Source organism: Patagioenas fasciata, chromosome 1 (assembly GCF_037038585.1).
Source record: "Patagioenas fasciata isolate bPatFas1 chromosome 1, bPatFas1.hap1, whole genome shotgun sequence".
Classification (NCBI taxonomy): Eukaryota; Metazoa; Chordata; class Aves; order Columbiformes; family Columbidae; genus Patagioenas; species Patagioenas fasciata.
In genome coordinates, this window is record NC_092520.1 from 127,173,185 (window position 1) to 127,201,131 (window position 27,947).

The window sequence follows — 27,947 nt, forward strand, 5'->3', positions numbered from 1 at the left end:
CGGCAAAAGCTCTCCCCACCCGCTCCGACACACTTCCGGCCGCGGCGGAGGGTGGGAGCGTTTGGCACGTGCGGCGGACGGTGCTGTTCTCAGCAGGTCCCCCCACGTCGCCATGGGGCTCACCCGGCAGTACCTGCGGTACGAGCCGGCTGCGCTCTTCGGGCTGGTGGCTAGCGCCAGGGGCAATGCGGTTTTCGTGGCGCTACGCGGCGAGCGGGGCCGTTACGTGGCCGTGCCCGCCTGCGAGCACGTCTTCGTCTGGGACACGCGGAAAGGAGAGAAGGTGAGAGTGGGGCCCTGCCGGGGCGGGCTGATGAGGAGCCGAGGTGGAGGGGTGTGGGGGGTGTGTGGTGAACGATTTTGGACCGCCTGGAGCAAAGTTGTCGGTGGTAGTGGGTCGCGTTTTAAGGGACTTGTCGCCCTCGCAACTTCCCCCTTTTCTGTGGTCTGGGCACAGCCTGGGGCTTGCTTGTGGTGCGAGTCTGCAGCTCTGGGTGCGCCCTGGCTGAATCTCACTGCCGATCCGGTAAGGTTCGCCTTTGGCTGAATCTTACTGCCGATCCGGTGAGGTTCCCCTTTGGTTCCGTAGCTGGGGAGGAGTAATTACTGCCACAGCGACTGCAAAGTTGTTCACTGTTTACCTGGCGACCACAGCAGTTCTGTGAGAGAGTTCTAGGGTGAAACAGCCACGCGGAGTTTGTATTTTGCCTCTGGAACTGGGCTTCCAATGTGGAAGTTGTATCCTATAGCAGATTTGTGAGCTGTAACTTAAGGACTTACTTTGTTGCATGTTTCTCCCTGTCAGATGCTGAAGTCATTGTAAGTAGTACTGTCCATCACACACTGAATTCAGAATTTGCTTTACAGCCCCTACAATGGTGACTGCTGGCATCTTGTTTGGAGGTGTTTTATCATTCTCAACTTCTTATGCAGTCAGTGGAAAAGCAGCAGTGCCCTGTACCTGAAAAAGCAAGAGAGGATGGGTCAAGAAGAAACTTTCATGCTTCACTCTCAAACAATGTTCCTTGCTCTATGGCACTTAAAATGCAGGGGCAGAAATTTGTGCTTCTAAGTTCTAAGCTTCGTTCTGCACCAGTTTCCTGTTTGTTTATGAGACATTCTAGCTGCTGTCAGCTTTGTAAAATGGGGCTAATGACAGTGTATTCAGCACAGAAAGCTGAAAAAATGAACTTCTAAAGAGACAGAAGTGCTTAGTTGGAAGTCAGTTGAAAAACTGAGTGTATTCTTTCTGCTCTGTAGGTATGTGGTTCTGACATGCCATTTATCAACTTTATATGTGTTTTGTCTCCTAAAAAATACAGGTTCTTATCCTTAAGGGTCTCAAGCAGGAGGTCAGTTACCTCTGCCCCTCTCCAGATGGGTTGCACTTGGCTGTTGGGTATGAAGATGGATCAATTCGTGTCTTCAGCCTCCTAAGTGGAGAAGCAAATATCACTTTCAATGGACACAAAGCTGCAGTTACAGCCCTGCAGTATGACCATCTGGGTGGCCGACTGGTATCTGGCTCAAAGGTGAGGGTTAGAATCATAGAGTAGTTTGGGCTGGAAGGGACCTTCAAAGCTCATGTAGTCCAAACCCCTGCAATGAGCAGGGACATCTTCAACTAGATCAGGTTGTTCAGAGCCCCGTCCAGCCTGGCCTTGAATGTTTCCAGGGCTGGGCATCTACCACCTCTCTGGGCAACCTGTGCCAGTGTTTCATCACCCTCACTGTAAACAATTTCTTCCGTATGTCTAGCCTGAATCTCCCTTCCTTTAGTTTAAAACCATTACCCCTTGTCCTGTTGCAACAGGTTACAGGTTGTAGGTCTGGCAGACAAGCCCTTTCTTAGAGATGTTGCATGAGAAGGCTGATGTGCACTGAAGTGTTTGGTATTTTAAGTGCCTGTAGCCAGAGGATGACAGTGGGAAGTGTTAGGGCTGCAAGACAGCAATGGAGTTGGGGAGCCCAGGGCTGGGAGAGCAGCAGGGGCTGCAGGGCAGGAGTAGGGTGTTAGTAGAGCTGTTAAAGGTGAAAAAGCTTGTGAGGTCAGAAGTAGCAAAAGTGACTCAAGCCAGGCCAGAGGTGCTTTGGTTCATCTGAGTGTACCTTTGGGGAAGGAATCTAATTTGCCTTAATCTTCCCTGGCGTTCAAATTCAGAGTGAGAAAGTGTGCTCTGGGGTAGTCTTCTCAGTCTCATAGCAGAGGTAGAGGTTCTGCAGAGACAAATGCCAGTCCCTTGGCATTTGCTGTGTCTTTTCCAGGACACAGATGTCATCGTGTGGGATGTCATCAATGAGAGTGGTCTCTACCGGCTGAGAGGACACAAGGATGCTGTTACTCAAGTCCTTTTCTTGAAGGAGAAGAACCTGTTGGTCACCAGGTGAGCCAGATTAAGTATAGTGGTCAATCAGGAAAGCAGCCTTGGTTTTACTTGCATTTTAGACAGGTGCTGCAGCCATTTGTGTTTTCCTTCTTAACTCAGAATATCTCACGATCAGCAGCATCTTCAAATATGATTTTGTCACATCCACATACTTAAGTCTGGTGTGTGGATCCAAATGTGGTAAGTGAAACCAAAATGATTATCCTGAAAAGCAGTGTTTGGAAAAGGGTTTAGCTTACTGGTAAATAAAGCAACTTAGAATTCTTGTAACAAGGAATAGTGATAATATATTAATTATGGTTGTGGCTGTTTTTGCTGTTTATCTTGAGAAATTAAGGATATGTGCATTCTGTATGTGTAATTCACACAGCAAAGTGACAGAAAATTTGCTTCCTAGTAAGCTGTGGTTATAGTAAATTATTGAAAGATGCTAGATTTTTTAATTGGTTTTTAGTTATTCAACGTGAACTGCTAGTTGACTGTATCCCTTTAATAATAAGGGTTAACAGAAGATACTATTGCTGAAATATCAGTTAATAATTTTTATTTGTGTGTCATCTAATAGTGTAATAGAAGAGTGCATGCAATCAGTTCAGTGTAAAATTTGAAAAAATTTCTTGTGTATTTTGTTGTTTCAAACGGAAAAAGTAGTGTTTTGTTAGATGGTGCCTGTTTCTTAATGCAATTTCAGGTCTTTGCAGGTCAACTTTAGAAATGATTTTTAATTCTCTCAGTAGTTAAATTGAGATAAAGAATTCGTCTCTTTTTAAGAAAAACAGGGTAGAGATGTTATCCTGGTTTTTTGGAGATGCAAAGTTTTGCTTCCTTTAGATTTTTAAATTTTTTTTTCCCCGAGCAGTCAATGGCAGTCCTATGTGTACAGATTTTTTTGTGAAATTTTCTTATGTCCAGTTTACAAATACCCTTGGATGCTATGTAACAAAAGAGATGGATTAACAATAAATATCACTTGTAAGCAGAATTTTTCTCTCCTGAGGGAGCTTAGCAATGGAACAAGTTTTATGTTTTGATTTATATTTTGATTTAATTGAAATTTATTGAGGAATATAGTCTCCAACAAAGTTACCCCAAAATAAAAAAAAAAAGTAGTAATTGTTGTAGGATGTACTGAAAGAATCTGTATAAATGCTCGAAGTACTTTTCTTGGGTGCTCTTGTAGTATTGGAGTAGCCTAATAGAGCCAGAATTATGTTTTCAGGGAGATCTAATCCTGTGAGGGCTGTGGAGGACTGAAGCAGCTGTAATTCTCTGTTAGGAGAAGCAGCTCCAAATCACTGCTCAAAGTGAAGGCACCTGCTTTTCTTGCAGCCTAGTCCATGCTCGGGCATGGCACAGGTTGAGAGCGTGGAGGGGAGTTCGAGGGGACAGCTTTAGGATTGATAGGTAATTTGCACTCATTGCTGTCCTCCTAAGTAAAGAGTGTTGTTCTCATCCTAAATAGGCAAGAAAGGAGGCTGTGTGATGCTGAGGTTTGCGGCTGAATCCAGGGGAGGAAGCAGTTTTCAATAACTTGCTAGATACTTTTTTGCAGCACCTTTGTATTCCTATATTTTGTCCTTGCAGAGCTTGCAAAATTCAGTATCTAAGCAGCTGCTCTGTGATGTTGTAGCATGTTTTAGATTTTCTGTATTTCTACCACTTTGCTAAGCATGTGAGCTCTGGCAATCTTTCTTCATGCCTTGAGCTTTTCTTTTTCAGCGGCAAAGACACATTGGTGAAATGGTGGGATCTGGATACTCAGCATTGCTTCAAGACTCTGGTTGGACACCGTACCGAGGTAAAGAGGATGTGTGGGGAGCTGTTGGAGTGGAGGGGATTTGGATTACATGTCATGGCTCACTTTGTGCTTTCTCTGCTCTCAGGAGTTGTAAACTGTCACTGCGATATGTTTTGCTTGTCATTAGGCTTTAGGGATGAGCAAAGGAGAAACTTCCAAACTTTCCAGGAGTTGTCATCAACATGCAGTGGGTGACAGTTCCAATACAGATGTCCCCAGAGGAGGTCCTGGCTAGATCAAATACCTTCTTGATTGCCATTTAAATAAATAAATTAAAGAAGGAACCATAAACCAATTGCTCACATTGTGCCTCTGGACAGGTTTGGGGGATGGCTTTGATATCTGAAGAGAAGCGTCTGATCACCGGGAGTGCTGACAGTGAGCTGAGAGTATGGGATATCACGTACATCCAGGAGGTAAGATATTCCCTCTGTAACCCCTCACAGTCTTGCCCAGCTGCTTGTCTTTGGACTAAAATGGGACTGGAACATGATAAATCTGATTGATGTTTTGGGAAACAGAGCCAAAGCAGTGTCTTTCCTGTCTGAGGGGTCCAGAATCTGCTCTTGGGATAGACTTTGCTGTTTTTGTGTTTTGAGCTTTCAAGTGAAGCTGCGAGTGTTCCCAGAACAAGATTTCCAGAGTGTGTCAGATCTTCCTACCTTCTGGCTTATGGCTAGAGAAGACAGGCTTGTGGGTGGATGGTAAACAGGGTTCGGACATGGAGTGTTTGGGGCCTGCAGGTGTGCTGTAGACCACTCCGTTGTTGCTGTGTACACTAACCACTTGTTCATCCAGGGAAATGAAGTGTGATACAAACCAGAACACTGTAATGGTTTAAGGTACCCCTCTGGGTTTTTAATCTGTGAGCAGGTAAAAGACCCTGATGAGCCAGAATCCAAGAAAAGCAAAGGGTCTTCACCTGGAGCAGAAGAAAACACTGAAGAGGACGAGACCCTAGAGCTGGATGAGCATCCTGAGGAAGTAAGCTCAGTTTTCCATACTGTCTTTGGGACAGTGTAGCTAACCCCATTTGCATGATGCTGCTTGCAGAGCCAGGAGGAGTTTGAGTCACTCAACACATTGCTTCTCTGTATTTCGTTTATACCCTGAGTGTCATATTTAGCCTGTTAGGGAATATGTGGTAATTCTTGTCTTGCTGTCCCATCTACCTGGAGAACATCAACAGAACTATGTGTGCCAAGACACATATACATAATTCCCCACTGAAAGCTTTTTCTTTGCCTTCGGTTTTGGGGGACTAGCAAGTGTTTGAAGTTGGGCAGTGCTACCAGAGTTCTTTCATTGAACAACAAAGGAATAAAATAATTACTAGCTGGTTGGCAGTGGCTGAGTTCAGTGCTGTTGCTCAGCTTTGCAGGTCAGTAGCGCAAGCTGAGAGGTCAGAGTAACCACAATGAAATACGGTGTGAGATTTGATTGTGGAAAGACATTCCCACTTGTGCTGCTGGTGGAGACTTTACTGAATCTGCTTTTCCAGTGGAACTTTCTGGGGTTCTGCTCAAATTTCAGACTGCTTGTAGTTATGGTAGATACCTGACCTTGTTAAATACTTTTCCAACTTCCTCTCCAGAGGATGTCTCTCCCTTCAGCCACCTGTTTAAGAGTCTCCATTCTCACCTTCTCTGCCTCTTCTGACAGAGGAACTGAGCTCCTCTGCTTTTGTAGCATAAAAATTCAGCTCTGTCTCATAAATGGCTATGGTTTTCCAATAAAGTTATTCTTCCAGTGAGGCTGTTGATTATTTTCAGCTAAAATGCAACAAAATATTGGGGGGGGGTGAGCCTGTAGCTCACACAAATGCTTGTTTCATCCCAAAATTATCCTTGCTAGCTGTTCTATCAGGACCCTGTAGGCTCATTTCCCCCTCTTCTCCTCCTGAATTCCCTTGCCAGTCGGTTTCTGAGTTTGCTCGAGAAGATCTCTTGACCTTTCATACCAAAGTTCTGCTCCTTCTTTCCTTATAGCGCCTCATAAAGTGCAGCAAAGTTGGATCTATCATGCGGGAAGGGAGAGACCGAGTGGTTACTCTTGGCACAGACCGAACGGGCAAGATTTTGGCCTGCCATGTAAGTAATGGGGGACTCTGCTATTGAGCTGTAGAGGAGGCTGTCAGAGACCTTTGATAGTTTCTATGAGAGCCAGCCAGGGCTTTGTGTGCCTTTGACTTTGTTTGCTCTGTCTCTAGGGAACTGATGCTGTTTTGGAAGTGTTCTCTGTCCTTTCTGAAGAGGAAGTCCGAAAGAAATTGGAAAAGAAAATGAAGAAAGCAAAGAAAAAAGCCAAGTAAGCATTCATTTGGATGCTGTCTGTGTCCAGAGAGCTGTTAGAAAAGCCATTCACCAGCATGGCATAGTGGTTGAACTGTGTTAGCTGTTGTATTTTGGAGTCACTGTTCCTGTGCATCCTTGGTGCTTGTCTGAGCAACACTGCTCTCAGAGACTAATTGAATACCTTTCTTTCTGAGTCTTCCCCCTGCAAAAAAACAAAAAAAATTTTAGTGTGTGCAAAAGAATGGATATAAAATGGGTTTTTCAGAGATACTCAGTTATACCTGACATTCATATTTACACTGCTTTGTACATCAAATAAAGACCTTGACAGGACATGCAGGAATGAGAGTTTTGTCTGAGAAGTTAGTAACTGATACCTCATCTCCTGTTTTACAGCAGGTAGAGATACAGGTGAGAACTTTCTTAATGTTTACTTCCTGTTAAGTGGCTCTCTCAGTATCCTGACATTTAACAAATGACTCACACAGCCCTTATGGAGAGGTCTGGCTCCAGGGTAGAAAACTGAAGCATAGGGCCTCTAAATCTGGAGATCCACTTTGACAATGGTTGAGGACTTTGAGTGAGTGGTAGGAGATGAGCAGAAGCTGATCTCCCTCTCAAACACAGCTTTCTGTTTTGTATTGATCTTTCTAAAATACCTTTCTCAAGTGCTTTGGCTCCAGAGAAGGTTGCCCTTTTTAGGACAGTTTGTCTCTTTAGTAGTCTGCATACCACCATGAACTTCACTGTGTCACCCTGTTCTTAAGTGTAGTTAGCACCACAGGATAAAAAGGCAGTTGTTTTCAGCAGGCTAAGTGTTTTTTTTTGTTAGTCTCCATCTCTGTGTTAGTTTGAGTTGGCTGTGCTGGGTTATTTGACTCTCCTTCATTATCTGATGTTTCTAGACAGAACTCTGAAGAGGAACCTGAAGGGACTGTGGAGCTGAGCCTGCAGGAGGAGATTCAGCGGGTCACTAACATCAGAGCTTCTTCTAAAATCAAGTGAGTGGAAAGCCTGTTGTTGAGGCTGAGCTGTGGTTATGCAGCTACTTGAGGAGAGCTCTGCACAGCTCAGTATAGGGAGAGGTAGAAAAAGTTTTCCCCTCGACACCTGTTCAGCTTGGAGCTGGGGAGAGGCCTGCCATGATCTCTAGTCCATTCACTAATCTTCCACAAGTACTTCATTTCTTGCACACTTCTGTGGCTTACTGTGCACTTATTTGTGGCCTGCACTCTGTCTATGTTCCTCCTTATCACTTGTTCTTGATATTTGATCATGCCTACATTTTGTCTTATTACCCCTGTGTACAGCTCTGATTTTGTCTAATCAAACAGGTCATTTGACTTGATTTTCTCTCCAAAAGGAGAGCTGAAGATTGTACTGCTCCTCCAGAACAACATCGTTGAGTCGTACCACCTGAACCTGTCAGCACAAGTCCCACAGGCTGTCCGTGCGTCCAAGATAACCATTGGAGGCCACCGCAGTGATGTCAGGACGTTGGCTTTTAGCTCTGACAACATTGCCATTCTCTCAGCAGCTGCAGAGTCCATAAAGATTTGGAACAGGTACGGAGTCCAGCTGTGTCAGTCCCCTCACCCTGTGTGTGTCAGTTTCCCAGAACTTAGGGATGCTGTGTTCAGACAGGCCATGATAAGGAAGAAAGGCCAATGGGGAAATATAAAATAGTGAATGAAGTAAAGGAAGTAAATACAAGACTCTTTCACTTCTTACTAGGCAAACTGAGAAGCTGTAGAGGTAAAACTGCATAATTAACTCCTTGAGTTTGATGCTGTAAAGCAGCACTGAGGCTAAATTTAGTGGCAGGTGTGGAAAAACAAATCTCTAACGTAAAGGTCATATGAAGCAGTCCAGTATAGACTGTATTTTTTTTTTTTTTTTTTCCAGCTAACAGAGCTACTAGCTGTTACCTTAAACTAGCTACTGCCTGTTCCTTAAGGAACATGTGGGCTTCTTGGTGTCTTATCTGAAGGATATAGTGTAAGACTAAGTAGGCTACTGTTTCGATCCAGGGTGTGTCTTGCATCCTGTTGATTTCAAGCTCTGTTTCCTTTGAGTGTGCTGTCTTATACTTCTCCCTCCTCTTCTGAATGACAGGAATTGCTGTTGGAGAACAGGAGCTATGTCCTTGCTCATAACAGCAATAAGTTGGGATGGTGGACTACGTAATGACCTATTTTTTTGTGGAAAATGTTCTTAGCAGTAATGCTAGATAGCATTTGGGTCATAGCACAGTGGCGGTATATCTTCTGGCCCCAGCTGAAAAGACAGCTGTGGGCAGAGGCCACTCTGGACTATGTCTCATTTGGTGGGCCAGATTTTGTGTGTGATAAGAGGTTTTGGGCTCTGCCTTTGTTCACAGATCAACTTTGCAGTGTATCCGGACAATGGATTGTGAGTATGCACTCTGCTCGCTCTTTGTCCCAGGAGATCGGCAGGTCATCATTGGCACCAAGGTAAATAGTGTCCTTCTGCACTCCAGATAAGGTGGCCTTACAGAAAATGCATCATTCTGTTTCAGGTGTAAAAACATCTCTGTCAGAGAGAGGTTCTGCTCTGTTCCCAAACTGTGTGTAGCTTCTGTGGCTTTACATGGACAGCTGGGGAGAGCTTTGGGAAGTCCCTGATGGAGACCACGACTTTGGCATCTGTGTATAACAGCCATCTAATGAAGCTGGCTGTTTTGTAGATGGGTGTCAGGAGTGCTCTTCTGCTTAGAGCTGTCAAGGCCTGGCAGGGTTCAGCTGATGCTTTTTAGAAATGAGTGTCCACCCCAGAGCCCACAAATGGAGCAAGGGCTCTTCTTGCCTGTCAGCAATGCCTGGTCACTGCTGGAATTTCACCTCTGGTAGCTCAGACATTTTGTTTCTTGTCTGCTTTGAACTGTTTTTCTCTTTGCCATTCCTGGGACAGCTTCCTAGCACCTGAGGCTCAGGTCTGTTTGCAGATGTGATTAACACTCCATAAGGTGTTCCTGAAGTGTGTTTTGAAGGCAGAGGGGCTGATTTGTCCTCTAGTGTGTCTTTCTTCCCAGACAGGAAAGCTGCAGCTGTATGACCTGGCTTCTGGGAGTCTGATGGAGACACTTAATGCTCACGATGGGGCGGTGTGGTCCATTGCTCTTTCACCAGACCAGGTAACTCAGCCACCTTTCTAAGTATCACCTGTTGTGCGTCTTTTCATGTAGCTCCTTCCTATAGTGCCGTGTTTGCAGTACTTACAGGAACATGGGAACCTCTCATCTGGGAATGCAGAGGATACAGCTGATACCATCTAAGGACTTTAGCTGTGGATACATGCACAGCTTGATGAAATATCTGTCGAGTTGTGTGGCACATGGCAATGAGTCTTTGGGTTGGGTGGGGTGATCCTCATCACCTCATCTGGCTTCTGCATGATTGCAAACACTTGGACTTCCCTGGTGGAGTCCATGTTTGCAGCAATACATACCTTGTGGATGTGTTCCAACTGTGGAGAGCTTCAGGTGCTTGTAACCTGCTGCAGTGGCTGTTTATCCTTCTTGTTAAATTTTCTGCTCCTTTGTCTGCTGGATTAAAGGTCTCATAACATAGTGATGTTTTTTCTTTGTGTTGCACTCTTGTGGAATGACCAAATCACCTTCCCCATCTATCTGATGATCATGAAGCTGAACTTCTGTCAGTGGAGGATGTGTTTTCAAGACTCTAAATTGTTCTCATGGTACTTTTTAAGTTACTGTAGTGTTTTTTTTGCTGGTGACCCCAGGATCTGGGTATGCTCTGTGACAGGGAATATACCAGTGCCTTTTGAATCCATCCAAGGACTGACTTAACTCTTTTGGTGATAGCTCAGCAGTGAGAACATGTAGTCAGTTAATAATCTGCTATGTCCCTCAAAGCCCATTTTGGGGCACTGCTTTGCAGAAGGCATCTCTGTGGGGCTTAGATCTTTGCTTCCTAATGGATAAATTAATGTTTTGGTCTTTTTCAGATAGATTGAATAGCTCTGATATTATATAGATACTTTTAATTGGTTATTTTTCTGATAATCTGTAAAATCTATAAGCAGCATAGTGTCAAGTTATTAGGTATCTCTCATTTAAAGTTAAGCTTTGAAACCTCTTGGCTAGTCTTTAATCCATAGACTGTGTGCCCTATTGAACTATATTATCCTGGTTTTGTAATGAAAGTGTAACACAAGACTAAGAGGCATGCCTTGCATGAGCAACGGTTGTTACTATTATCAACTACATCTTTAATCTTAAGGAAGAGGATAATACCAAGTCAAATTAATTTTCCGGGAGTTTGTTTCTCCATATCCAGTTACCTGTTACTTATTACAGGCCTGCCCATTTACTCTGAATTCCAGTGTTACATTAGTTTCTTCCTGGATCTCCCTTAGTATTTTCAAAGTTGCTGAGAATGGGCATTGAGAGTTTAGAGAGTACCTCATTCTGCTCTGCTGTTGGATTCGGGGGCTCTGAACCACTGATTTATAAATGCGTGACATAGGTAGCTGCTTTTTGACAGCCTTGTGAGTTTTTTGGAACAGTTTTTCGGAACAGTTTTTCATCACTGTCTTGTCATGTGATTATGGTACATGGCTTTTCCCTGGGCACAACAGATGAGGAATGTTCACTGAGCATTGCTATTTAGTAGTCTCATACTTCCCTCTAGAAATGGGTCAGAACTACTGAAAAGATTTTTTTTTTTTTAATGTTCCCATTTTACATGCACACACACTATTTGGCCTAACCACCCAGGCTGTAGTAATCTGTTTGTGTCTTTTTGTTTGTATCAGTTTTGCTCCATTACCACAGTTCAGGTATATACTGGTTTCTGTCACTTTCCACTTTCTTCTGTTTATTTTGTATGCCTTTGTTATTTTTACATGGTTACCTTGCACTAGAAACTGGAGTGGTTTTTAGTGGAATCAAAACCATAGCAAGTAATAACCTGCCTCAGATTCATTCACCCTATGGATTAAAACATATGGGATAGATTTTACCCGTATTCTTAATGTAAAAGGGATAATGTTGAACTGTTCTTCCTTTAGAAGGCTGTGCTTGTGGGGTGTTGGTAAGGTGTTGTGTGATCCAGTAACAGTGAGAGTGTCAACTTGCCCACAAAATGCAAGCACATCATTACCTAGAGCTGAGACGACTGCTTTCAGTCCCGCAGTTTCAGTCCATGTCTTGATTTACATTGGGAGTCTTTGTCTGAGACCTCCTTGCAAGAGCTTTTGAAATGGTTGTTACTCAGCCAATGGCTAATGCATGCTTCAGCCAGAGCAAGTGCTCCTGGTGGTGTCTATGTAATGATTAATACTGTAAGAATGTGGGACATTTCAAGAACCTCCTTGTGTGTTGACAGTTCCTTGCTGTAGAATTTCTTTGGGCTATAGCAAAACCAGTTTCACGATAAATTTTTGTTTTCCCCTGCAGCGTGGCGTTGTGACAGGAGGTGCTGATAAATGTGTCAAGTTCTGGGAGTTTGAGCTTGTGAAGGATGAGAGCAGTATTCAGAAAAGGTAAGAAAATAAACCTTTCTAGACTACATTCAGCTGCAGTTTCCATTGTCAGTGGTGGATGCTTTGGCCTTTGCTGTGCACTGTAAAAAGTGCCCATGACATGTGCGTGGAACACATGGAGAAGAGTGTGACTTCAGTGTTGTTTTGTGAAGGTCTGAGCTTAGCTGGGGCAGGGCACTTGCCACATTCTGGTCCCTTACTTGTGAGTTTAGCCTCTAATCACAGGATGGGCATCCAGATCATTAAGCAGTAAATTTAGTGGTGAATTTTATCAGCCTACAATGCTGTGCTGTGTTCAAGTCCTAATGAGAAATGTGATTCTGCATGTTATGATAGAACTAACTTGCTTTTCCAGTGTGCAATGTGGGAGTTTTATTAATGCCTTTTCCCAACTTGTTTGTTTGGGATAACAATTGTTTTTTTCCTCTTCTTGTTGCCAGGCTTTCCATGAAACATGTGCGTGTTTTGCAGCTGGATGAAGACGTTCTCTGTGTGCGATACAGCCCCAACCAAAAACTGCTGGCTGTCTCCTTACTGGATTGCACTGTGAAGATTTTCTATGTTGACACACTCAAGGTACATGACCAAATGGGTTATGAGGCTGTGCAAGAATGATGTAATTGTAGCCTGTCAGGAAATGTTATATATTTATTGTAGGACGTTAGTGAGAATCAAAGAGAGACCATGCATCCCAGGTCAGGTGCCTGTTTACTAACAAACCTGACAGAACCACGTCTGGCCCACACTGGGGAGGAGATCCATTTTTCATCTGGAAAGTGTTGTGAAACTACTGGGTGACAAGGTTCACTCTAAATCCCATGGGCGTGGTGGTACTCAGAGCTGCGAGGCACTGTGAGGGTGGGGATGGATGTGTCACACATGTCGTTAAACAGGGCATAGCAGAGTCAAAGCCTGAGGGAGGAGAATCTTCCTGTGAGCAGTATGTGGTGGTTTTTTGAGTTGTGTATTAGCATGTAAATGTTAGGGAATGACACAGGGATAGAGCAGCATTGACAGACACAGAAAGAAAAACAGAGATAAATGCCTCAGGCAGTGGTGATCAACACCAGAGTACTTCCACCCTCATCTCGGTTCTGCCATCATGGCCCTGCTGCTGTGTTGGGGTAAGAATGAAAGTGGGGCAGTGCTAGAAAGACAGAGCTTCTGAGGTAGAACAGAAGTAGCTTGGAACTTGAGAATTTTGCACACCTCTATCCAGCATGTCTAACTGTGACACCTTGCTTCTACTTCAGTTTTTCCTCTCTCTGTATGGACACAAGCTGCCAGTGCTGTGTATGGACATCTCCTATGTAAGTATCTTTGAGGCTTGATGTTAGGCAGGACTATGGCGATATGGATGACTCTAAGAACCTCTGCTGGCAGCAAGGCTTCTAGGATAATGCTTACTTGTCACCTCCTTGCTCCTGACATAGCTGTTTCTTGATGGGACATGGCAAGCCCCTTGTTATCACATGGTCTTGTGCTCAGTGGGAGGGGTCATGGAGTAGTAGTCAAAACAGAACTGATCAGGGTATTTTGTGAGTGAGTGGAGATCAAAATGCTGTGGGGGTTCCATAAGCTTATCTTAAAATGTACAGCCTGCTCTTGTGAAATTCTGAACTGTGTGAGAGGAACTCTCTGTCAGTGGGAGCAGAGAGCAGGTGTTGAAGTGGAGCAGACTCTTCGTGCTTGTTAATTCTTGAGTTGCATCTTGCTCTCGGGTGTCCTTGGAATGAGGCTCATTGGAAGCCAAAAATGTCAAGATATACCTAAGGTCTTAAATGCCTGCAGAGGTTCAGAAAAGACCAAGGGTACTGTCAGTACCACAAGCATGAGCCAACTGGTGAGAGGAGGTGGAAGGATCAAGAAGGCAAGTTTCAGGAGCCAGGCATATGTCTACTTTAGCACTGGTTCAATAGTAATTCCTCATGGGGCTGCCAGGCAGCTACCCACTCCCTCCTCTCTCTTTGTTGCTCTGTAGGATGGGACTCTAATTGCAACTGGCTCTGCTGACAGGAATGTGAAGATTTGGGGCTTGGATTTTGGGGATTGTCATCGGTCTCTCTTTGCCCATGATGACAGGTCAGTCAAATCCTACAGCATCTCTGGGCTGTGAGATATCTTACCTCCAAGGTTTTGTGATCCAGCAAGGACCATTTTGTCTGGCATACAATGGGGGGAAGTCTGCAGTGTTTCCCAAGTGGATGAATTTGATTGAGCCTTTTTGCCTTCCAGTGTGATGTATCTGCAGTTTGTGGCGAAATCCCATCTGTTCTTCACAGCTGGGAAGGACAGCAAGATTAAGCAGTGGGATGCAGATAAATTTGAGCACATCCAGACACTGGAGGTAGGAATTTTTAGAGAGTGTTGACAGGAAGCATTATGCCTGCGTGAGCAGTATTTTACTCAGGAGCTGGGAGCTGGGTGGTGTTCATGTCTTACTTCTGTCCACCATGCAGGGGCATCACCAGGAGGTGTGGTGTTTGGCACTGAGTCCCAATGGAGACTACGTAGTGTCAGCATCCCATGACAAGTCCCTGCGCCTCTGGGAAAGGACAAGGGAGCCACTTATTTTGGAAGAGGAGAGGGAGATGGTGAGAGTTGCATCCTTCATGCCAAAGACAACTTCCAGACTTGTTTTCTCTCTAGCAGGCAGATTTCTCATTTTTCACTGCGGAGGAGTCTGGCTCCATGCTTGGTAGACTTGCTTGTTACTACCTCCACAGGCTGGTGTTGAGGTGCCCAGGGTTGACTACCGTCTTTTGCATGATGAGACTGTTGCTGTAAGCTGCCTGGGGACGGCACCACAGATGTTGCTGGTCCTCTTCTGTCTGTACAGCATTGCAGATGTCTGTCTGACTCTGCTTCGCTTCTCTTCTGCTTCCCAGGCTTTCCTCTATAGCTGTGCTTTTCTATAGGTCTGCTGGCTACATCCTTTGAACTTCTCTTAAGATTTTGTGCTCTTTTCAACTCAAACATGCTTTGCAGCCAGTTCAGCAGGTGGCTGTTGTGGAGTGATGGAGAGCTTTGCTCCTATTAAATACAGTTTGTCTTGATTTCCTCATTTCTAACCATGAGGGGTCAATCCTGTCTTGATAGCAGGCCCCAGAGCTCAGGGATCCTGGAAGAAGTCCCATCTATTCCATTTGAGCACAGATTGTGAGGAATCATAGACTCACAGGAGAACATGGATGGGAAACAAACTCTGGGGTTATCTAGTCCAACCCCTTCCCCACTGTCGGATAACCCTAAAGCTGTATCAGACTGCTCAGAGAGTTGCTTTGATTCATTAACATTACCAAGGAGGGGGATTTTCCAGGCTGTGTGAGCACCTGTTCCAGTGCTTGAAGCACCCTTGGGGTTGGGGGAAGCATTTGTTTCATGTATCCAATTGGAAATGCCATTGGAACAATTTGTAACTCTTGTTTTTCCACCATGTCCCTCAGAGGACTCTAGCTCTGTCTCCCTTTTTTAAAGTAGTTCTCAAAGCATGATGGGGGAAGGGTATAGAAACATGCAGAAGAATAAGTGATTGAGAAACCTGCAGTAATGTCTTTTTTCATCCCAGCCTGTTTTCAGAGAGCTGGGGTGAGCCACAGCCAATACCTTGATGCCCAGTGGTTGGGATGATATGAATGATGGTGGTAAAAGGACAGAGACAGCTCCTTTTCCACATGCCAGAAAAGTGTGTTGTGGGTCAAGTTTGAGTAACAAGGTGGGCAGAATGCACCAGTAGTGAATTACACGCTGATGGGGCCCTATTCATGTGAGAGACACTAGACAGGAGGCTCTTTCCTCCTGCAGACCAGGACCAACCTGGGATTTTTCTAGTCTTGTTTCTTCTGTGCTACCAGGTGGAAGGTCTGGTGCTGACTTGCAGCTCTCTCTCAGCTTTGTGGGCTAAGGGCTGTTCCTGCATACAGAGTAGATACCTTGATTTCTGTATGGGAGATTCTGGAGTTCTCTGTGGGGTTGGGACAAGTGTGCAGTTTACACTGGCATTGTTGATCTTTGCTGATTTATCCTGTTATGTGCTGCATGAGCTTCTGGTCCCTTGCTCAAGCAGTCTGGAAGGGACTCGTACCCTTGCTTGCTACCAGCTTGCTTGTGCTAATATGTTGCGTTTCTATCCACTGCAGCAAAGAGAAGCAGAATATGAAGACAGCGTGGCAAAGGAAGAGCAACCTGTGGTGAGTTGCACCATCTGTGTGTTGGTCTGACTATACGAAGTCTGGAATAACTATTGAGAGAGACAGAGGAGGTGTCAGAGAAGACTGATAATTTTCCTACTTTGAGGAGGTCCATGGGGGAAGGTGCCACTGAAGCTGTGGTTCCTCTGTGATGCAGTTGACTCTGCTACTTCCTACAGACAACTTCAGGAGATGGCGTGGAGCTGGCCAGACTGCTTACACAGTAGCTGTGGACACTGAAACCTTGCTGTGCTGTTGCCCTTCCTCTTTCTCTAGTTCAGGTCCATACCATCTCTGTGCCAAGGCTGGGCTGCCTCCTGACAGCTGCTTCCACGTCCATGTAGTGCAGGATAGGTGGGGAAGCCTGATCTCCCTTGCTCAGATGCTTGGGCTGTTGCTGATTGTTTTGATGCTTGTCGGATCACTGGGCCTCTGTGGGCAGAAGAAGAGCTGTTCATCTGCCTCACAGAGCTCAGTGTTAGCATGGTGCCTCTGATCCTGAGGAAGAGCAGTGCACTTGGGAAATCCTCTATTTCCCCACATAAATGATGAGTATAGGGAACAGAGCTGATGTTCTTTTTTTTTTCAGTATGGACTGTGGCAGTGTGCAGGGGGTGCCTGTGTACCAGCTGCAGAAGGAGGGAGCTGCAAACTTTGTATTTTGTAGGTGGCTGGAGAGACGCAAGGAGAGACAGGGCTGGCAGGAAAGAAGACTATTGAAACCATCAAAGCGGTAAGACTGTGTGGGTCTGACAGCATTGTTTTGTGCCTTGTCAGTCTCTGAAGGAGGGGGGCTGGTCACAGGGTTGGAGCATCAGTTTGAAATGGAGTAACCTGTGCTGTCACATAAGGGCAGGTTGTCTCTGCCTGCAAGACAGTCTGTCCTGCTCCACGGCCAACAGGGAGGGGTCTGACTCTGGAGAGTCACACACCAACGATTATCTCCTCTCAAAATCTCTCCAGAGAATGAGGTGTGAGGTTCCTGTATGTAGCTTGCTCTGGCTGTCATGTGTGGGACAGACAGGGCTGCTCTTGCCCTTTTGGGTTTGCAGCCCAAAGGAGCACAAGGCAGCTGTTATGTTCTCTAGGCATCAGGCCTCTCCCCTAAGGGTTGCCTTGACATCTGTGGAAGGTAAAAATGTATTGCAGCGCCTGTAAGGCGGGAGATTTCGCAGGAAGGTGTGGGAGTGGGTAATGTCATGACTGTAGATTTAAACAGTCCAGTGCTCTTGTAAATACAGAGTAAATCCTTCATCTGGATAGCCAGAATGGCCCGACCCTGGCTTGTGTCTCAAAGGGGTTCTGCTTTCTGGGATTGGAGTTCAATGTCAATTTAACAACTGAAGCTGCAGCACAGGGCACGTGGGGCAGTGGGGAATGTGGGTGGTGTGTGACATCTTCAGGACATGATTGATGTGGTGCAGTCTGGAGTAGAGGTCTTTATGAGTGAGATGTTCTGTGATACTGTGTGCCAGCCCACCTGCTTCTCCCTCCATTTGTCCTGCTGGACTTGAGCTTTGCTTTAACTTGTCTGGTGTCACTGATGTGCTGTTCCTATGCTGCACAGGCTGAGCAGATCATGGAAGCTATCGAGCTGTATAGAGAAGAGATGGCAAAACTGAAGGAACACAAGGCCATATGCAAAGCTGCAGGAAAAGAGGTAAAAGACTGAGGAATTAACTAGTCCCAAGTGTGAGAGTGTGTCCTTCTAGCTCTGTCATCTGGGTGGAAAGGCTCAGCATGCAGATAAAATCAGGGCAGCTGGACATAGCAAAGATTTGATGAAATCTTTTGGAGAATAAGATTGTACTGTGCCCTGGGGCATGGTTAGTGGTATGTTCTTTCTTTATGATTCAAGTCACAGTAGGATGTAAGCTTTGACTCTGGGAGAGCATGCTGCTGCAAATTCATACCAAAGCCTATTCTTTGCCTTCAGCTCAACACTCCTTGCTAAAAAAGGGGCTGTGATATAAGTGGGAAAAGTGACAAGAAGTGGAAGAAAATTTATATATGTCTGAATTAGTCATATGTGTCTGAGAATGAGGTTGTCTGGTGGCTGCAAATGAAGCCTTCAGTGATGTTCTGGGGAGGGTGAAAGTGAAGGAATTACAGGAAGATGCTTGATAAAAGCTCTCTTCTGCTGTGGGTTAAAGTTTTCTTGGGGAATATGTATTTGTACACACACTCCTGCCTTGTTCTAACCCATTCTGTGTCTTCAGGTTCCCTATCCTGTCAATCCCATCCTCCGTGCCTATGGAAACGTTACAGTAAGTGAATACCCAGGCCACAGGCTGTGGGCCATTCTCAGCTGGAGCAGAGCTGTTTGGTTTGCTGGCTGAGCCAAAACACTGGGTTGCTGTGGGGAGGGAGAGCTATGTGGTTCAACTTGAAATTAAAACCTGGCACTTCTGCTTGTGCAGAGCGAACACAGTTTGGGGTTTTTGTATTTATTTTTCAATGTCTTGCATGTGTGTTACAAAAGTTTAACACCATGAGGGTTAAGCATAACCCAGGTGGTAGCCATGACCTTATCATGTACCTTACCATGAGCCAACAGTTTACAGTATTTTCTGAGATAAGGGAAAGCTAGTTCAAACTTTTCCTGTGCCTAAGGGCACATCTTTCTGCTGCCAGGAGGGTGCAGTTGCCAGGCTATAGCATATTCCGGAGGAGCTGTGCCATCTTACACAAAATATCTGAGCATCCACTGGAGTGTGTAATTAAGGACCCATGTCACTGTGCCTCCCACCGTGCGACATTAGCAAGCGCTTACAGAGCTCTTCTCTCCCTCTGTGAATACATGCATATTTAATTGCAAGTAAATAAACTGAACAGGGGCAAATGACAATCCTATGGCTCAGTAGCTAGCAATTTATTTGGAGGTGAGTGATGTTTGATTAAATCCCACTGTATGGAGAAGGGAATTTGAACCTGTTTCCAAAGTCCTGGAAGAATGTCCAAGTGATAGGCCTCTGGGTAAAAACATATTTGCAAGTTATGACAGGTCCTGTTATGTGGTGAACTGACCACGATGACCATTCAGTATGTCAGACCATGAACAAAAATGCTTCATGTACTGACAGTCTCCTATTTCTTGGGAGGGGCTGGCTGTGCTTGTAGAACCCTTGTCCCAATGTACCTACTGCGTTGTCTTGACTCCAGAAGCAGGACCTAGAAGCACGTGAAGGTTTCCTCACCCTAAATCTCTGCCTGTGCAGCTGTAACCATAGCAGGGCAGCTCTGAGTGAGGCAGGGCTGTGTTGTAGCTACTGGAGTTTATTTCGATGGCATTGGTACAGCACTTAACTGATTCAGATTCTATTCAAAAAGAATTTACATTGGGAAAGTTCTGTATGGTAGCTAAATGTCCAAGTATTGCAAGCCAGAGCTGGTGCCTTTAGCCGCTTATGTCATGCTAGTACACAACAATTTTCACTAAACTTTGAGAATTTTTGACTATACAAAATACGCACATATGGATACATGGATTTAATTAATAAATAAAAGTCCACAACTCTGAGCAGATTAATTTTGGTTTTCCTGGTTTGTTCCAATGTACACTCCTAGACTTCATTTTTAATTACCCCTGTTTTTTCATTCTCCTTTTTTCTGAGGAGTATGTCAGTGCCAGATGAAACAGCCCTTTGCCTTCTAACCATCTGCAATCACTGTACAAGAAGAGCCCTTCTGTCCCTTCCTCCATCATTGTAGGTATATTGAATTATAAGTTGGATGGACTGAACAGAAGTGGCTGAAATCCTATGACTTAGTAGTTAGACACTTCTTTGGCAATTCCTAGCTCTGATCTGCATCTACCAAGCATTTTCAACAGACAAACAGGAGTGGCAGGAATTAAGTCTTTGGGAAATGAGTTTGTGTAAGGTTTTATATCCATAATTTGTCTGTTTCCCCTTTTTATCCAGTTTGTACAGGATTCATTGAAATGAATATGAGATCATTTAACTAGTTGAATATAAATTGGATTTTTCAAAATATTCTTCACCAATTTAGATTATGCTGAGAAGTCTGGGTTTATGTTTAGTCAAGAGAGAACTTCCCAGACTGGCAGCTGATTGAAGCTGAAGGGGTTTCCTCTTCCATCTCAGAAGATTAGGTTGTATTTTTAACTGGGTGAAGTGGATCTTAAGGCACATATTTATCTTGGAATGTGTTTTGATATGCAGAGCTGGTGTCTTTCCTCTCTTACAGCCTTCTGCATATGTGCTAGAAGTTTTCAAGAAGGTCAAGTCGAGGTGAGTCCCAAGAGCCTTATTGCTGAACAGGTTTGTGACCAAATACTGGATTTCTGGCCCAGGCCTGGCAGGGGTCCTGGGTGGTCTTTTGTGCTGGGAATGGGCAAAGCTTGAGAGTCTGGGGTTACTGTCCTTGGCAGCCCCTTTTAGAGCATGCATGGAGCTGGGGAATGGAAGTTGTTCCTTTCATGGGGAGTGCTGGATGAGGCTTGTGTATATGAGTTAGCTGCCTGGAGATGCACATCTATGTGAAGAGCAGCTTGGGGATGCTGAGTAAGCAAGACTGTGTGCCTGCTGCCTGTGCCAGAAGATGTCTGCTGGCAGGGGCTCTAGTCCATGCAGCTGCACTGTTCTTTGTGGGCAGTTACAGACCAGCAGTGCTGAACACTTAGCACAGCTTTTGTACCAGGGCCTTCCTATACGGAAGTGTTTCCTGCTCATCTATAGCAGTGCAGTGGCTGAGACTAATGGTTCTGTCCCTTTGCTTTCTCCTTAGTGAGCTGGAAGAGTCTCTTCTGGTGCTGCCCTTCTCCTACGTCCCTGACCTGCTCGAACTCTTCAATGAATATATTCACCTGGGTTCAGATATTGAACTCCTGTGCCGAGCTCTTCTTTTCCTGCTCAAGTGAGTCTTTCATCTGCCCAGACTGATCTACCAGTCTTTGTTCATTTGCTGTTGCTGTCCAGAACCTGGATGCAAAGAAGCCCTGACAGGTCTCTCTGGTCAGTGGTGGACATGGTGGTTCCTCTGGACCCCTTGTGCTGGTCCATGTTGTGGACTCACTTTGTGCTGTAAATGTGAACAGAGAGGTGCTCCTTGCTCCTGTGCTGTGAGACCGTGCTTTTTGACAGCATAGAGCTGGGGAAAAATCCTGTTTGCTGTGCTGCAAAGATGATGATGTTTGCTGTGAACGCATGTAGCATATGAGTGTGCGGAAAATTTGGACTTCCTCATACATCTCTGAGTCTGAAGCTCTTGGGAAGCATCACTGGGAATAAAGATGTGGTCTCTGCAGGAGATGCGGAGTCACTGCAGCATGCAGCAAATGGTGTGTGGGAATGGACTGATCAGGTGCAGAGTGCTGATGTGACCAGATGGAGTTGCTGGTCCTGGTTCCCCAAGTCTCATTGGTATGAAAGATCCTGCATCAAGGCTGAAATGGCACCATTCACTGGCACAGTCATTATAAAGCCTGTGCCCTCAGAGGGTACCTCAGATAGACCTTCCCCTTGAACCACTGTATGTTAAAGAGAAACTTCAGATAATAGCTTTTCTGGATAAATCTACTTATTTCTGTCTGGTCTGGGGAGGCCTGACTGAAAAAAAGTCCTGTGTCTAGGATATACAGAGGCTCAGGAGAAGGGCTGTCTGATGTTTCTAAGAATCATGTTGCAATACATTGTCTGCTTTCTTCCCAGGATACATTTTGGGCAGATCACAAGCAACCATATGCTGGTGACAGTGATAGAAAATCTGAAGAAAACCACCATTTCCAGAGTCAGTGAGGCCCGGGTGAGTGTTGCAGCCTCCCCTTTGCCAGAATCTGCAATAACAGGATGGACCAATATCTGAAAGCACATGTTGTCTGTGGTGTCCAGTAGGAAAGTTGGTTAGGGGTCTGAGCCTGTTTCATCTTCCTCCTGTGCAAATAGCTTTGCATTTTCCTTATGTTCTTCCTGATGTGAGATTAGCCAGTGATGATCCTGCACTTGTGCTTCCTCATTTATTCTTGGTTTTCTTTGATGTATATACAAAGTGTTTTAAAAAGATGGACCAAATTTTAACTGAACAGGACCTGAAATTGGGTCCATCTTTTGGAAACACCCTGTTTTTGGGCTTTGGCTTACTAGTTTCTGAATATGTAGGGGGTAAATAAACTCTTTAGTTTTCTTGGGCATTTCAGTGGGCTAATACTCCCTCAAATAATGCAGACTATGCTGGTATCTTCTCAGAGGCAACTTCAGGTGTCTGCCAGCAAGTTGCCTTTCAGAAAATACAATGGATTATAGCTGCTCTGAAGAGAGAACTGTGGAGAACATAGTGCAGGACTGATTGTCCTCCTACTCAGATGAAGCTGACATTTAAATAATTCTGCTTTATTTAAATCTGTGGATTGTCTTGCTTTCATCATGTGTCAGTAGAGAGCAGCCAGTGCAGGACCCTCTGCTTGAGAGGACCCTCAGGCTTGAGATGTGCCCAACAGTATGGTGCTGGTCTATCTCTACAGGATGTCCTGGGATTCAACATGGCAGGGCTCCAGTACCTGAAGAGGGAGATTGAGGCCAAGGATGAGGTGACATTTTTTGCTGATGCTACTGACCGTTTTGAGGAGAAGAAGAGGAAGAGGAAGAAGAAAGAGAAGATGATTCTTGCAGTGCTCTAGCATTTACTGTCCAAGACCCAGAGCTCCTGGATAGGGTCATGTAACCTCAGTGCTGGCCATGGGAGTGTTCTTGTGGCTGAACATCTGTGATGATGTTTGGTGACTGGGACAAAGTCTGTACCCTCCCCATGTGGCACAACCCAGCATATAACCCCGACTCAGAATGCTTGTCTCTGAGATGAACACTCTGCAGCCTGCTGCACATGTATGCATTTGAACTGTTTCTGAGTTGTCTGTGAAAGGCCCATACTCTTCATCCAGTGGAATGCCTGTTTGAAACGAAATAGATTTCTCCTACGGAAGAGGTCGACTCATTCTGGCAGTGTTTTAGCTGGATGGACTGAATCCAGCACATGGACTGCCTATGGGACCATGCCCTGTCCAGGGAGGGCAGCTGGTGAGATGTTATGCTGTTTTGATACCTGCTGGTGGTTTGTGGCTGTGCTTAGAGCCTCTGGGCAAAGCTATGTGACTTCTGCCAAAGCATGAGAACTTGGTCTACAGCCACTTGCTTTTTAGTGAGATGGGGAAAAACATGGCTACAGTCTATTAAAGGCATATTTATATATGCTTTATAAGACAACTTTGTTCATGGAGTTTTGTCCTCATGTTTCTCTAGTAAAGTCTCAACTGCCTTGCCCTGTGTCTCAGTTCTCAAAGGATATATTTTTTTTTTCCAGAGAATAAAACCTGCGGGAGCAAGTTAAAGGGCTGGCGTCTGGGATTGTGCTATTCCATAGAGTTGGCAGACTGAGCATGAGAAGCCTGGGTTGTTTCAAATGTACTTGCTCCAGTTTTTAGAAATTGCACTGAATTGTTGCAATGTTGTACGTGTCCTGTATCAGACAAAATTATTTATTTTCACAGTGGGGGCAACTGGGCAGGATAAAGCAAACAAGTCTCTGCTGCTGTTGGCAAGTTATTAGTTTGTAGTATATGCTTTCTTTTTTTAGCAATAATCACAGGTTTGGTGTATATGGTGGGGGCTGATTCTGGGTAGTTTGCTGACAGTTTGACTTACAGGTCTGACTTGGATACTTAAAGCCAGACTTATTTCTAACTTGAGCTTCATATGGACTTTTAATTGCATCTAAGCTGTGATGGACTACTGTCTTGGGTTCTCTATTATCAGCAATGAAAACAGTTCAGTTGATCAATCTTCTGGCAGCACCTCAGGTGTAATAACTACATCTCCTACTGCTGTTAGAAAATAATGTTGTCGGGGGCTGATGGTTCATTTATTTCTTTAGAATCAGGGTAATTTACAGCAGCACTTCGTGCTCCAATTCCAGGACATGGGTCTCAGACTCTTTATGGAAATAGCAATCCTTATACTGCTCTACTAGTTGTTTCTGGGTGCGTCTATAATTTGATATTTGTCCAGATGTGAATGAAACTTGTGATCAAACAGCTCCACTCAAACACGTCTCTATCCTATTCCATCTTAATCTATCCTACTCCTTTACTCCTCTCAAAGGAGACCATCACAAGAGGGATTACTGCAGTGGGAGGGAGAGGAGTCACTGCAGGATGATGGATTATGTTGTCGTCTTGTATCCGTGTCAGCTGCTGCTGAAATGGGCTTAACCCACTGGGAAAACAAAGGAAGAAAAGTGTTAAAAATGGAGGGGTGACTCATGATACCACAGTGCACCTTCAGCAGTGGTGACTGAGGAGATACCAAAACCAGGTGCCAAAAGGAGAGGCCTGACTCTATGCCTCTATGTGTGATGTGCTCTGTTTATCTTAATGCTGTGGAGATAAATGTTATGGAGCCTACGTAATGAACTGCTGGTTGATGATCCTCTGGGAGGCCTGGGAGAAAAACCATGGCCACAGGTGTGCATGAACTTGGGGACTGATGGTGGTATAGAAGAGTAAATTGGGATGCAGAGACATCTCATGATGATGGCAGGTGCCTCCTTTGATCTAAGTTGGAGGAGGTGGAATTCATTCACCTTTGTCTCTGATGTCACTGGGATTTGGGAAGAATCCTTGGAAGAAAAGGTCGAAAAGGTCTTTGAGGTGGTGGAAAGTGGTTGTTGTCTCTCCTTGGTCCTGACACAGGCTTCACCATTGAACTTTCCCTCTGGTTCTCTGAATTATATCACATGTTACTGGTCTATACTGGCAACAATGGCTTGCCTTAGAGCTCAGAATGTGCTACCAAGGAAGCTGATGTAGGACCATTGACTGTGTCTGCAGAAAACTGAAAAGCGTCAGGGCAGAAATTAGCAGAGTCAGTAGAAAAATCATTGGTGTTGGAAAATCCTGGATCAAGTTTGGCACTGCTGCTTGTGGTGTTTTCTCATCTGTGTGTAGGGCTTAAACAATGCTTGAGCTGCTGTTCAGCCTTGGTTAACAGGTCAAATCGGACTCAAAGAGCTGATGGAGAAACACTTGTGTCTGGTGGGGCAGACAAAAACACCACTGCAGTGCTTGGATGGCTACTGAGGGAGCTCAGCATATTCTTTAAATAAGTCTGTCCTCTGCCAACAGTCCCCTGATATACCAGAATTCTGATATGCTTAGGTATGTCACCTTGCCCTTGGGTGAAATTCCCTGGATTTACAAACCTGAGCAGGAAAGCACCTGCAAATACAAGGCCAACTTAAACTGTGCATCATTAGAATATGCATCTCACGTAATAGTCTGGATGGGAGAATCCAAAACTGGCATTCATATTTCACACTGGTGAAAACTATTATTTAACCCCACATCATAGGATTCTTAGTCACTGTAAAGTGTTGAGAGAACGAATCATCTGCATGTATCAAGGAAAATTTCCCATCTCTCAGGATGTCACATGCTGGAAAAAGGAGGAAGGACAGGAAAGCAAATCATTGGAAATTAATTCATAGAAAGAAAGCAGAACTGCACTTGGATAGACAAATATGGTGTCTGAGGAACTGAGATATTTCTTTTAGTCACTACTGTGTAAATAGGAACAAAGGCGGGCAGAAAGCCTATCTGAGTGGCTCAGTCTTCCACTTTGAAGAGAGATGTGCAGATAAGCATTTGAAGATGATAATGTCTAATAGTGAGCAAGAGGATATAAGCGGAATCCCTCTCTGTCAATCTCTCTCTTTCAAGTCTCACTTTGTGTACTCATAATCCCCATCTGGTGCCTACAGCTACTTATAGGTAGATGAACACACAGGAAGTTAAGCCTATGACTGTGAAAGTAAACACAAATGTAGGAATTAAAAGACCAGAACAGATCTCTTGGGAACCATTCAGCACTCTCCTCAAGTGCAGAGTATCAGATAGCAGGGTTGAAATACAGTAATCTTTCCACTGTTTGCATTTCAGACAGCCATGTCAAAAGGCTGGGCAACTTTTGGACCACCCTTTCCATTAATAGGGGACAGAAAAAAATATTTATTCGTGTTAATCTGATTAGATAAATGAAAAAGTCTACATTGGGATGTTTCCATAACATTGGACTTAAATTCAGGTATTTCAGGATTGCTGATCTTCATCTTATTCTTCTAGGGCTCTGACCTGTAGTGCAAGAGAGAAAATTAACATGAAAGCAAAGGAAAAAATCAAACCCCAGCTCTACCTTTGTACAGTTGTTGAAACAAACCCAGTAATTCTGTCTGGATTCTTTGCAAGTGTTGTGTGAGCACTGTGATTGCCACAGACTGGCTTCTGTAGAACTGGCCTCTACTCTTGCTGTTGGAAGGGAACAATGTGAGAAAAGGTTCTCACAGGGGCTTCAATTAGAAAAGGAGTTTGTTTTTATTTTGCAAATTGAGTGGAATAAAAATGACCATGAGTTCAGGATGGGCGGTCAATTTAGGAATACTGAAGGCAGCTCTCTATACAGTATTAAGAGAATCTGTGAAATGTTTTAAATATAAATGAGAAATAACTAAGAAAATGTAAATGAGATATGACTAAATGGGGTCAGGTGATGCTTCATCAGTGATTTTTGCTTGTTGGTCTTTACTGAAAGGTGTGGCAAATTTGTGATGAATTTAATATTGCAGGGACATTTCTAGGTCTTGCTGCAGAGAATCATATTTGCTCTGGTGATAATCACCTAGGAAGGTTGTCCCATGCTTCTGCAAAGACTTAACTATTTCTATTTTGGATGGACTGAACAGGACTATTTAACCATGTGGAGGATTTAACTTAGGAGTCAGTGTTTAATGTTTAGTGATTTTAGACCAACTAGTCCAGAGTTCTTTGATGTATTTGTGATGGACATGGTTTTGAGTCCAGGAGATTTTGTGGGGAGGAATGTTTGAAGAAGCGTTTGGTACAGTTGCTTGAGTAGCCTGGGGTGGCTATAGCCAGCTTTGATAGCAATTATCAATTCACAGAAAGACACTGTCAGAACAGAAGGGAGGTGTGACTATGGCCATGGCAACTAGGAAAGCAGTGCCCATGATTAGCTGGATTAGTCTCCTGGGAGTAGAATGCCATGTGGTTAATGTCTCTCCACCCAGAGCTTTTAATAGGAGATGTCACTGATAAGAATTTCCAGAACTTAAGACTTGCCAGGAAAAACAACAACAAAACACCAGACTGGTGTATACCCAGTGTACAGAGATGATCCAACAGCCGCATCTTAGTTCAGGGGCTGTAGTGGACTGAGTTGGGGCAGTGTGGTGTCTCACTGAAATGTGAACTGTGTGAGTACTTCTCTTTCAGCTCAACAGAAGGTGGGAGAAGTTTGCCTAATTTGCCTTCACTGATGAGCTCCAGGCTGTAAGCCCCTAAGCTGGAGGGCATTAAATTCTCTGTTCTTCTAGACTATAATTGTCTGTTACTCTGAGGGTAAAATTCCACAGTGGAAAAGGTAAGAAGATATTTAAACAGGAAAACCAGCTATGTTTGAAGTACTCTGGACAATCCTAGAGCAGATGCAGCAGTCAGAGGTACATGTCTCTGCTGTGCTTCTTTTGAGAACTGACTGATGTGGTCACTTTTTCTTCACAGGAGAGGAAATGAGATACAGCTGGGATTTCTTTACTGACTTGTTAGATAACATGACAGACTTACAGATGTTGAAGCTGGAAGAAAAAGATTATGTCAGTGTTACACGTATGAGGCAAATGGGGACTCTTGAGCTGAGAAGAAACATCCATAGGGTTCCTGTTTATG

The 27,947-nt window shown here is 44.5% G+C and overlaps 2 protein-coding genes across 2 annotated transcripts in view; one reads left to right on the forward strand and one right to left on the reverse strand.

Annotated features, from left to right (window-relative positions):
- The first annotated feature begins 7 nt into the window (after positions 1-7).
- Positions 8-23,540, forward strand: WDR3 (WD repeat domain 3). The gene is made up of 26 exons (XM_065851556.2): positions 8-283; positions 1,323-1,532; positions 2,266-2,384; positions 4,107-4,185; positions 4,506-4,601; positions 5,059-5,169; positions 6,174-6,275; positions 6,395-6,492; positions 7,385-7,480; positions 7,814-8,044; positions 8,860-8,953; positions 9,532-9,633; positions 11,920-12,005; positions 12,446-12,581; positions 13,259-13,315; positions 13,987-14,087; positions 14,241-14,352; positions 14,465-14,599; positions 16,145-16,195; positions 16,863-16,928; positions 17,763-17,855; positions 18,415-18,462; positions 20,405-20,448; positions 20,945-21,073; positions 21,868-21,961; positions 22,677-23,540. The coding sequence occupies exons 1-26, from the start codon at positions 113-115 to the stop codon at positions 22,830-22,832; spliced, it is 2,817 nt and encodes a 938-aa protein (XP_065707628.2). The 5' UTR covers positions 8-112; the 3' UTR covers positions 22,833-23,540.
- Positions 23,541-26,184: 2,644 nt separating this feature from the next.
- The window catches only part of SPAG17 (sperm associated antigen 17), a 110,826-nt gene continuing 109,063 nt past the window's right edge, over positions 26,185-27,947 (reverse strand). Inside the window, exon 48 of the mRNA XM_065851568.2 lies at positions 26,185-26,336. The gene's annotated coding sequence lies outside the window, so the exon portion shown is untranslated. The remainder of the gene's footprint in view (positions 26,337-27,947) is intronic.

Coding starts and splice junctions, on each gene's coding strand:
- WDR3 (XM_065851556.2), top strand. CDS start 113: ATGGGGCTCACCCGGCAGTACCTGCGGTACGAGCCGGCTGCGCTCTTC. Junction 5,170..6,173: donor TGGATGAGCATCCTGAGGAA/GTAAGCTCAGTT, acceptor CTTTCCTTATAG/CGCCTCATAAAGTGCAGCAA. Junction 6,276..6,394: donor GCAAGATTTTGGCCTGCCAT/GTAAGTAATGGG, acceptor CTCTGTCTCTAG/GGAACTGATGCTGTTTTGGA.